We start from the raw sequence: 11,942 nt of genomic DNA on the forward strand, positions 1-11,942 counted from the left end.
TTCGAGTTCATGTGGGAAATTTGGCCGACCGTGATAGTTCAGAGGGTAATTTGTACTTTTCCCTTCTCTCTTCTACCTGTAATTCCTCTAGACGGCTAGCTAGCTACACCCAATCGGCCAATCCCCTTACTCAATAGCTCAGCTCGATTTCTCATCATTACCGCCGTGCACACGCATTACTATGGCAGGTGTTGGATCGTAACATAGGACCAACATATATTCAGTTCATGGCTCGTTTCAGAGATCAAAACATAGCTTATTAAGAGCAGGTATAATAGCAAGGCTCTAAGCCATTTATAAACATATTTTAAAAAGATAAAGGTAAAAAAAAAGAGCAACGTATTAAAAATATGTAGCCAGCTGCAGCACGGACTTCAAGGCGTAACGTGTGTATGATAGGTTAGACCAGGTATTAATAGTATAGTAAGTAACTATTGTATGAATTAGCTATTACATTCACTTTAGATGATTTGAAGTCAGTAGTTGGCTATAGCTCTAATTAAGAATAAAATAAGGCCATTGATGATTTATCACTGATCATTTCTCGAATAAGTACAAAGTGCGTACAGTTACTTCACGTGGCCAACGAGAAAACGACAGCTCGAACTGTCCCATTCTGCGTGCAGAGCCTCCAATAAATTAAATTAAGAAAGGCATGGAGGTTGGTACTAGGTAGCAATATGATAGTAGCATGAATCTAGAGCTTGGAGTCGCCCCCAACGTTGATGACGAAGCGGTAGCGGACGTCGTTGCGCGCCAACCTGGCGAGCGCATCGTTGATCCTGTCCGTGGACACGATCTCGATGTCGCAGGTGATGTTGTGCTCCCCGCAAATGTCCATCATCTCCTGCGTCTCCTTCATCCCACCCGTCATGCTCCCACTCACCGTCCTCTTACCTGCACGCAACACACGAATTAATTGATTGATTAGTTGGCAGATACTACTAAGTAGCGTAGTAGTAATTAAATTAACTTGATGGGTGATTGCTCAAATGCTCACCGAAGATGAGAGGGAAGGAAGGGAGCTCGACGGGCTTCTCCGGCGCGCCCACGAGCACCAGCTTGCCGTTGACCTTGAGCAGCTCCAGGATCGGACCCAGAGAGTGCGTCGCCGCGACCGTGTCAATGATGTAGTCAAGGCTCCTCGTCATAGCCTAATTTATTGCAGTAAATTAAGTAATTAACTAGTTCAGTGCTTAATTAAATTAGTACTCCACTAATCTTGAATGACGGCTAAAGAACTTCCGAAAAAAGAATTCCACACACTAATCCTCGCGTGAGAGGTTTGGAAGGAGAGCGGATAACCCCGGGGAGTTTTCAGCGCAAAGAGCCTTTTTCTTTTTTTCACATCGTTAGGAGCAGAGATTAAGGAAGGCAGAACTTGAGCGATAGCAGGGGCAAAGCACATCTCGCTTATTATGCTGTCGTAGTGTTCTTACTTCTCATATAGTAGGTTTTTTTCATACTTGTATTGATAACTTTTACTCCTATTATTTCCAATGAAATTGACACGTTTGTGATCGGTTCGTTTTTTTTTTTTAAAAAAACTAATTAATCTTGACTGGCTTGGCTTGACTGGTATGCGTGCACATGATGAAGTTGCCTTGGAGTTCAATCGTATATTCGTATGTTATTACCTGCATCTGCTTCTGGTCGGTGCTGACGACGAAGTTGTCGGCCTTGAGGTTCTCCCTGGCCTCGCGCTCCTTGGCCGGAGACGTGCTGATGACGGTGACGTGGAGGCCGAACGCCTTGCCGAACTTGACGGCGACGTGGCCGAGGCCGCCGAGGCCGACCACGCCGAGCCGCCGGCCGGCCGCGTCGGCCTGCAGCATGCCGTGCTGCTTCATGGGGCTGTACACCGTGATGCCCGCGCACAGCAGCGGCGCCGCGGCGTCCAGCGGGAGGGCGTCCGGGATCCGCACGACGAACCGCTTGTGCGCCACCAGCATGCCGGAGTAGCCGCCGTAGGTGATGCTGCCGTCCCAGAAGATGCCGTTGTAGGTGAGCGCCACCTTGTCGCAGTAGTTCTCCTCCGACCGCCGGCAGTGCTCGCAGTCGAGGCACGACGCCGCGATGCACCCCACGCCCACGCGGTCGCCCACCTTGAACCCGGCCACGTTGGTGCCCACCTTGGTCACCACGCCGGTGATCTCGTGCCCCGGCACCACCGGGTACATGGTGATCCCCCAGTCGTTGTGGATGAAGTGCAGGTCCGTGTGGCACATCCCGCAGTACTTCACCTTGATCGTCACGTCGTCCACCCCGTTCTCCCTGCAACCACCCATGCAATAAATCTCATTCTCAACTACAAGCTACATCTAAATCTATCCAAATATCAATCACTTCTTGCTCATTTCTTTATACCTTCTCTTGAAGACGAAGGGCACGATCTTGCCGGACTCGTCCATGGCGGCCCAGCCGGAGACGGTCTGCGTGTGGTTGGGGGTGACCTCCATGACCAAAGCTGTGAGTGTGTGTGGTTGTTGGTGGGAGGCAGAGAGATTCTTGGCTTACTTTTGTTGCTGTTCCTGACTGTTGGTTAGGACTATATACATGGCAGCTTCTAGCAACGGCTACTTATATAGACGGATTGACATGCGTTTGGTGTGAGATCAGGTCGTTTTCTAAAGCTTTTTTTTTTTTTTGGAGCTAGTGCCTAGTGGTTTACTTACTGGTCCACACATTAATTAACTTGTGCAATGCGTGCTGGGGGACTTCTGGTAATGAGGTCGCTGGTGACTGACATAGATGCTGTACGTCAATGATAAGTGAGCGCTTGGTCAAGTTGATGTTTTTCATTAGGCAATGACTAAAATGATTTTGGTCTTTCGCGGTCGTGTTATGGCAATCCAAGAGAGTTTCGTTCTCGTTTGGTGAAGATTCCGAAGATGCTTCACGCCTTTAGCCACGAAGTTTCCAATGCACATGGATGTGTTTGGTGGTGAAATTATGGGTTTATTTAACGAAGAACGAAAGTTATAGCCGTGTTGAATATTTATTACCAACAGGACTTTTGGTGTGAAGATGCTAAGTACTTTGGATGAAACTACTCGTAGGAATGTTTAGTAATTACTGAATTTTAGGGGAATAAGTACTGAATTACTCCCTCCGTACTCGGAAAGGAAGTCGTTTTGGACAGCGACACGGTCTTCAAAATACAACTTTGACTTCTTGTTTCTATAAAAATATTTATTGAAAAATAATATATGTATACTTTTATAAAAGTATTTTTCAAGATAAATCTATTCATATAAATTTTTATATTTTCAAACTCGACAATTTGAGAGTTATTCATGATTTATATTCCTAAGATTTGACTTAAATATTGTCATAAACGATTTCCTTTACGAGTACGGATGGAGTATATATATATTTACATATACATTCGCAAGTAGTTTTAGTATTTTTTTAATTTGTTTCTTGGGGGACTTTAGTTCTTTATATTTACACGCGGTTTAGTGCTTGTCAGATCTAATTGGTCGAAAAATTTAGTACGTTGTACAAAAATGATTTTGGGAAAGAAAAAGGGTAAGTTTACATATTTGTGCACGCTTCACTGCTTGTTATTCGTGTGACCACGTATCACCTCATATATAATTGTCAACAAGAGGCAATGCTAATTAAATGTTGTACCTTTAACGCTTTACCATAAAACGAGTTCTGTACTCTTTTATATTCGAAGAGAAAATGCCTCGGTTGGAATAGATAAAACAAAACGTATGATGCCGTCCTCGATTAGGTGCTCTGTAGTAGTAGTAGTGAACATAGGTTTCTTCTTTGATAATTGAAAATTTTATACATTTCCAGTTCTATGCACAGCACATGGCCTGAAAGAAAAGATTGCCAGATTGAATTTTGGTGGCAATTGTTTGATGAGGAATTTCGTAGGAAGGAAATGACAGCAGTAAATTCCAAGAAATGGGATGTTTTATCATATTATTTTCACTACTTACATTCTTTAGAAGAATATAAGTAGGTACTTCTAGTTGTACCAATTTGGAAAAAAAATCAATTGATATAAAAAAAACTTAGTACGTACTAAGTAATACTCCCACCATTTTCTAATATATGACGTTGTTGACTTTTTAAAATATATCTTTGACCGTTCGTCTTATTTAAAAAAAGTATTTATCATTTATTTTATTGTAATTTGATTTATCATCAAATGTTTCTTTGAGCATGACTTAAATTTATTTTTATTTGCACAAAATTTTTGAATAAGATGAATGGTCAAAATTTTGTTAGAAAGTCAATGATGTTATATATTAAAAAAACGGAGATAGCAACTACTTCCTCGGTTTCACAATGTAAGTCATTTTAGCATTTCTCATATTCATATATGTCTATCTATTATATACTAAAAGTCCATTAACCTTTCTAAAATCGCTCTCAAGCTGACATGTGGCATCCTAAAAGCGCTCTCAAGCTGCCACGTGGTGCGAGGAGAGGAGATGAGGACCCACAAAAAAAACGAAATCCTCTCCCACAATGTCCGCATGTACGAATGCATGTGGATGCTTTCCTTCCATGCTTAGCGGCAGGATTACCAAGTAATCATGGTATTACATTAATAAGGTTTTTTTTTCTGTTATTTGGATCAGTATGTAGGAGTCCATGTTGGGCTTTAGTCCGTTCAGCTGGCTAGGCCTTTGTGCCACCTATATATGCCATGTTCCTTGTATTAGGAGATTGGTTTTTAGTTTTCCTCTGTGTTGTGCCGCCGCCACCGCCTAGGTCAGGAAGGAGATGGCGATTCCATATGTTTTGCCACCATCATTTCTGTGATGGTTATTTTGGTCCTAGGCATGTTCTGATTTCTGACGAAGTCTTCTTGCTCTGATCGGCTATCATTCTTGCTGCATGGGTGGAGTTTATGTACATGTTTCGTTAGTTTATTCATTATAAACTGAATCATCTATCTATTTAAATTTGGTGCTACTGGAGCTATTTAGTTCAGTTTATCTGGAGTAAACGATATTATGTGTGCGACCCTATATACTTTGCTGGACGAGATCTCTATCTTAATATTGATGCTGCTCTTGATTCAACTGGAGATTAATATCTCTATCTTAATATATATTCTCGCTGCATTAGAAAGGACACATTTATCCCATACCAAGTTATACACTCAACATAGTTATGTTTACATCCCAATTTTAAGAGATCAAAAGCATTTTAAGAACAATTGATAGAACATAGACCTCCAATATTCCCAAAGAAACAGAAAGGATGACTGGAATTCAGACAAAATTTGGGCTAAATTTAAACAAAATTTGTTGAATCCAAAGCCCAATATAAATTGAAGAAATCAATTGAATTTTTTTTTGCTTAAAGTTCAATAACTATTCTTAAGAACACAAATTTCTTAAAGTTTAGAACTCCAAAACAAAGATTTGATATGTATTAAAAATAACATATAGTTTAGATGACAGTTCATAGGAACCAACTTCATTTTTGCGACATAATACTTTCCTATAATTAAAGATTTCATGTTTGTAAGTAATTTTAGTTTAGAATTTATGTGTTGCAAGGATAATTAGCATTCAAAATATTCACAAACAAAATAGTGACAAAAAAATAGGTTGCCAATAGAATCAGGAACAATCACGCATATACAAACATTATATTCACATGTGTAGAGTAATATTTCAAGCACATTAAATTAGATGCCGGCGCATATGCGCGGGCTTCCTTTCTAGTTGATGTTAATGAATCTATATAGATATATATGTCTAATATTCATTAACATCAATATAAATATGGGAAATGCTAGAATGACTTATATTATGGGAGAGTAATTAGCTAGTACTCCATCGGTCGCTGCATTGTTTCATATATTTATCAACCGCAGGGGAATAACATTTTTCTATATCTTTCCAAGTATAATAAGCCTCATCTAAAATAAAACAGGATGACAACCTGCAGCGAAGTAAACGTACGGGATATGAGTGTTCCTTTTGTTTTTATTTCACATATAGGAATTTGGAGAACAAGACAATATGAATCCGAACAAATAAAAAACCTGCGGCGTTTTACAGATCTTACACATGTCAAAACCTACCTATATATATATATGTGTGTGTGTATATATATACATGTATATATATATACATGTATACATATACATGTATATATATATATATACATATATGTATATATATATATATATACACATACATATATACATACATACATATATATACATACATATATACATACATACATATATACATATATATGTATATATGTATGTAGCGCGGTTCGCATTAGTCAGGGATCATTGCTAAAGATTACAGAGATTACAGAGGATCTTTTTGATGTTCGGCCTGATCTGCATAAACGATCGACCCATGATGGGAATCATACAGAACTAGTGGAGGTCCTGTGCAATGTGCGTGCACAGCGTGGTGCATATACAATTAGTTACCAATCACATGTTCGATCGATCTGCATCTGCGTTCTGGACTTCTGGTTAGTTCGAACCAACAGACAGCAGTAGTACATAGCCACTTATCGTTGTTACGCACTCATACATATTACATGACTCTGGAGATAATTAACTATATATATATATATTATGACGATATATAAAACATCACTTTTGATTATTTCATGCCCACATTACAATCTCCTATTTGATGTTTCGTAGTGGACAGTCATAGATGGACATTTAGCAACATGTTGTGTGCAGATTATTTTTTTTCTACCTCATCATTTGTGTTAATTGCGTTCGAGAAAAAAAATCATTTGTGTTAACGGCTGCGTTATTTTGCACCGATTCCGCTTTGAGTGTTTATTCCATTAAAAAAAAACATATATGTTTGTGTATAAGAGCAGTATAATAGGACACCGGCAGACGAAGTCCCATCTCAATTAGAAGAAACAGAGCAAAGCGAGCAACTAGATCGCCGCTAGCTCCACGCTTGCTCCAACAGATAACGTTAATTTTCACTGGCATATGTAGCCAACGCATCAGTTGGATGAGTGAATGATGCAGTTATAATCTGATTAAATTAAATTCGTGAACCGTGTATAGACAAGCTAAAACTGAACTATTGGGTTTATGGTCAAATATATCGTCGACATGGTTGTTTTCAGAGCTGATAACTTACTACACTACTAGACTTGCACTAAAAATTAAGATAGTATATTGAATGACTATATGCTCATGCTATCTATGTTTTTTTTTTACAGCCTTGACCCTTATATTAATTTGTGGATGGAGGTAATTATTTATAAGTAAAGAATAGTCATCTATCTAGTTAAAAAAGAAAAATGAAAAAAAAAACTACAAGTTTTCATAATAACTTACATTTAGCAAAAGCAAAAGTTTGAAGAATAATAATATGAATTCCATTTAGAAGGACTGAAGGAGGGCCACCATTATTCACATTATTGATTTTCCTTCTTGTGTCGGTTAGCACGTATGTATCATGCCTTCCACGCGTGCGTGATGCAACTGGAACAATAGCTTGTTGATGTTTGATGTTTCCGAGGGTTACTATCTACGAGAATTAATGGCACGTATTTGAGTTGGGATTACTATATGGGATAATTAATTTATATCGATATATATATAGAGCACGCTTTTTGCGAGACAACGTACGGAGAAGTTCTTTAAATATTATCACAGCATGATAAGTTGTACTAGTACTTAGATAGAGTGTGTTTTATACTTTTCTTTTTTTAACTTCTACTCCCTTTTTAAACAGTGTGTTTTAAAAAAAATCTTAAAATGTTACTTTATAATTTATTTTAATATATTTTTTAAAAATTTTGAGTTAATACTTAATTAATCGTACGCTAATCTATTGTTATGTTTTATCTGTCGTGAGATGAAGAATTGTGAGCCCACGTGTGCTTATAGTTTTCCTAGAAAAAAGACACGTGCATTGCAACGGGTAAAACGTTTTTTATCCTATGCATTATACTTCCTTAGTTTTGGAGCAAATGCTTCCTTGGTTTTGGACCGAACGCTTATTCCTTACTTCCTTTTCACCTCTAGTCCTAACTCAGTCTACTATCTCTCTTCAGCTCAGTCTATAAGTGAAGCTGTAGGCCCATCTCGAACAGTCCGTGCTCGTACAATGACGAAACCTCCCTCTGCTTGGCCTACCTCTCTTCAGCTCAGCCCACAAGTGAAGCTATAGGCCTATCTCGACTAGTCCCGTGCCCGTACAATGATGGAACTAATCATCTCTATCAAATTCGATCGAATCTTTCTCGATCTCCAAAATTTTTGAGGGATTTTGATCTACTCGATCTCCCTTTTTCGTTTTTTATTAAAATCGAAGCAATCCGCTAAATTCGGGATAAAAACGACGACAGTTAAATAAAGATTCAAAAACGACTATGGTTAAATGGAGATTCAATACGACGAAAGGGAAATTCCATCCGGTGAATTAAAAGCAAATTGAAAGGAAAATTCAAGGGAAAAATGATGAGAGAGTGGTGGGGAGTCGGCTTTTGCCATCAATTGAAGAAGGAAACGCATGGGGGAGGCAAATCGACCTGGGGCCGCGCTAGGGTTTGGCCCGACAATAAAAACCGCAAAAAATAGGGAAAAATAGGGTTTGGCCTGATGAAAAAAGGGCAAAAAAAAAGAGATAGGGAAAAAAGAAATAAACCGGAAAAACGGTGAAAGAAATAGGGAAAAAACAGAGAAAAGAAATAAAAAGGAAAAAGGAAAAAAAAAAGGAAAACGGACGATAATTATAGATAGAAGCCTTATGTTTTTTTAATTAGGTATAGATTGACATCAATGGTTGTATAACAGGCTTTCAAAATATCAATTTATTTGTCAAAAAAATTTACAGAATAGGATGCGTTGAATGTCATACAGTCAGATACGTACACAAATGTCGAATATTTCAGGTATCGATTTAGACGTGCACAGGCATGTGGGATGATATATATGTGCCTCCAAAAAATCATGTGTTCGTTCCAAATCGAACTTAAAATAATTGAGCTGATCGTCCATCGCTTTCGGTGAGAAACTATTGCCACATTCACAAGATGAGAAAAATATAGGTTTAATGAAATTACGGTGTGAAGAAGCCGGACCAGGCCAGAGCAGACTAGCAGAGCACCATCTCCAACAATTTTGATCTTTTTTCCGTTTTTCCTGATGAGAGAGACGTACCAAACGACTGGGACCTGTTCCATTTTCTAGTGGAATGCAATTAGGGACTAGTGGGAAAGAAAGCCATACGACTAACTTGACCTTGACGAGGACAGTGCAATTGTGCATACTATTCCACAAGACTACATTCCGGTGTGGCACCAAGTCGTTTCAGTCGCAACTTCTCGGTCTTTGCACGGAGTTTTCCGATTATAAAGAACCCGGCAAGGCAACTTTTTTTTCTTAACTACCCCTACGTGCCAGGTTTTATATGGACGAAGCAGAAATAAATTACGAGACCATAGTCCTAATAGACTTTGTCTAGAGACCGCGGACTTCATCAGAAATTTATTCATTATCAAGAAAACCACTTCCTTCCTTCAAAATTCCTGAGGCTGTGTTTTTTTTCTTGTTCGAGTTGGAACCTCTCCCTTCAAAGTTCAAACACGCAAAACGGAGCGATCCATTAGCGTTTGATTAATTAAATATTAGCTATTTTAAAAATAAATTAATATGATTTTTAAGTAACACATGTATAGATTTTTTTTAAAAAAACACAAATTATTTAGCAGTTTGGGAAGCGTGCGCGTGAAAAACGAGAAATGTGAGTTGGGAAAATTCAAACAAGCCACCCATCTTACTTCGAGAAGTATAATTCTCATTAAAATAAGCAAGACCAAGTTGACAAGACAATAGTTTACAACACTTACCTAACGATGAAACTGATACATACAGAGTTGGGATTCTGAATACAAGTATTCGGGTGGTCTAGCCAACACATGCAATTACAACGAAGTGGCTAAAGCTAAACTTTTTCATCTAAACAAAACCCAAGTGTTATTGGTTACTGCTGATGTTTAAACTACTGCTGCTGATGGGTGGAGGAATGACCAGGAGGTGAGGTGGGAGCAAACCCTAGTCATTCTGAGCACTAATGGACTCTACTAAATATAAGTCCCAAGCCCAAGTTTCTGATGTGGATATCGTTTTGGTCATTCTGAGTAGCTTCGATCGAATCTGATGATGAGGTCGAATGCATATGAAAGTAGAGATAAGATCTTTCCAACAAGTACTTATTTGCCCCCATTAACATCCGGAGTGAAGAGCCTTAACTTCATCAAAGTAGTAGTCACTACTACGAAAACCATTTTTCGTGGCGGCCATTTTGGATTTTTCCTGGCGGAATTTGCAGCCGCCACAAAACAAAGGCCAGCGAAGATCAAGATCTTCGCTAGCGGTTATTTATCGCCAGCAAAAATCCATTTTCGCTAGCGACTGTGTTAAATCAGCCACCAGTGAAACTATATTTTGGGCCAAAAAGAAATACCCATGTAGCTGCACAACCGCCAGCGAAAATACCTATGCAGCCGCCCATTGATTCATTAATTTCAAAATTCAAATCTACATCTAGATTCGTTGCTCATTTCCAAATTCAAACACGAAATATAAAATCATCATCAGCATAGATCAAACATCATTTACACAGATCAAAACATATGCAACATCTGGAACAACATGCAAAATAAAGAAAAAACATCAAATCTAGCAGCTCTGTCGGAGGAGGGAGCCGCGGGAGCATGGTCGACGGCATCGAGGTCGGAGAGGAGGGAGCTGGGCAGCACGGTCGACGGCGTCGAGATCGGTGCCGCCCTCCCCGTGGTCCGATGGCAGTGGATCTGCCCTCCCCGTGTGTCCGAGCTCTGCCCGCGCCCGCGCCCAAGCTCCGCCCACGCCCGCGCCCGAGAGCCGCCGCCTGCTCCCGAGCACCGCCGCGCCCGCACTCGAGAGTCGCCGCCGCGCCCACGCCCGAGCTCCGCCAGCGCCCGCGCCCGAGATTCGCCGCCTGCTACCGAGCGCTACCGCCCGCGCCCGAGCTCGCCACCACGCACTCCGTGGAGGGAGAGTGGGAGTTGGAAGAGGAAGAGAAGGGGGCCAGAGCGGCGGTCGTATGCGGCGGTGGAACCGCGGCGACGGAAGCCGGCGGTGGTGGGGAGGCGACGAGCTGGCAGAGGTGGAGAAGGGAGGGAGGAGAGACGGAGAAGGGAGATAGGCGGACTGGGCGGTGGGAAGGGAGAAGGGGAAAGGGACAAGGACAGACTGGGCGGTGGGCGGGTGGTGGATTTTATTCACCTCAATTTTTTTTTGTAGCGGACTCTCACCTGCCGCCATGGAAAACGTGATTTTCGCTGGCGGACGCTGTTGGTATTTCTTAACGACATTACTCGAAATATAATTCCCAGCAATGACGCAGAAATCTGGTATATTATGGTTACAGAGTTCATCCGCAAACGTACGGATATACCATTGTAGCATTTCACCCGAGAGTATTCTAAGGGTATCGTATTTATTTTATCCCGTGGGAAGATCATGTAGAGAGAACTTGACTAATAAGTTATATATTACTTGTGATAATCATATTCTAAGTAGGGGTTAAGATAATCCAAGGGTAGTGTGACACACAAGCATTAGCTACTCATTCTCATAATATATTATCTAAGCTAAGTGGAAAGAAAAGAGAAAGAAAATATATTCTTATACTTCTAATATACATAGTATACAGTATACATACATTCTAGTTAACCGATATACTAGCTAATACCCTCTATCTGATGCCCTCCTGGTACTTCGAGAAGCCACCCCTGACTGCCAAGTTCCTTACGACAGCCCGTCATGACCATACAACCGGGGCAAAATACGGAGGAATACCCTCCCCAGGGAATTAACTTAGGATTATATACCGACGCGGAGGAATACCCGTACTGAGCTGTCACCATCAACAGCCCGCCTGTCATCCGCAATATATAATCTCAAATAATGA

The 11,942-nt window shown here is 40.4% G+C and overlaps 1 protein-coding gene across 1 annotated transcript; it reads right to left on the minus strand.

Moving 5' to 3' along the window:
* Positions 1-499: 499 nt before the first annotated feature.
* On the minus strand, positions 500-2,564 carry LOC127769622 (probable cinnamyl alcohol dehydrogenase 6). Its single transcript, XM_052295221.1, has 4 exons — positions 2,368-2,564; positions 1,638-2,274; positions 1,001-1,154; positions 500-897 (listed from the first exon to the last, which is right to left on the minus strand). Exons 1-4 carry the CDS (start codon positions 2,457-2,459, stop codon positions 698-700), a joined length of 1,083 nt encoding a protein of 360 aa, XP_052151181.1. The 5' UTR covers positions 2,460-2,564; the 3' UTR covers positions 500-697.
* Between the last annotated feature and the right edge of the window lie 9,378 nt (positions 2,565-11,942).

The sequence above is a fragment of the Oryza glaberrima genome, chromosome 4 (assembly GCF_000147395.1).
Source record: "Oryza glaberrima chromosome 4, OglaRS2, whole genome shotgun sequence".
Taxonomy (NCBI): domain Eukaryota; kingdom Viridiplantae; phylum Streptophyta; class Magnoliopsida; order Poales; family Poaceae; genus Oryza; species Oryza glaberrima.

Excerpts from the sequence above, each read along its gene's own strand:
- LOC127769622 (XM_052295221.1), bottom strand. The coding sequence starts at position 2,459 with ATGGAGGTCACCCCCAACCACACGCAGACCGTCTCCGGCTGGGCCGCC. Across the intron at positions 1,155-1,637 it reads CCGACCAGAAGCAGATGCAG|GCTATGACGAGGAGCCTTGA; the intron begins GTAATAACATAC and ends GCAATAAATTAG. Across the intron at positions 898-1,000 it reads TTCCTTCCCTCTCATCTTCG|GTAAGAGGACGGTGAGTGGG; the intron begins GTGAGCATTTGA and ends TGTTGCGTGCAG.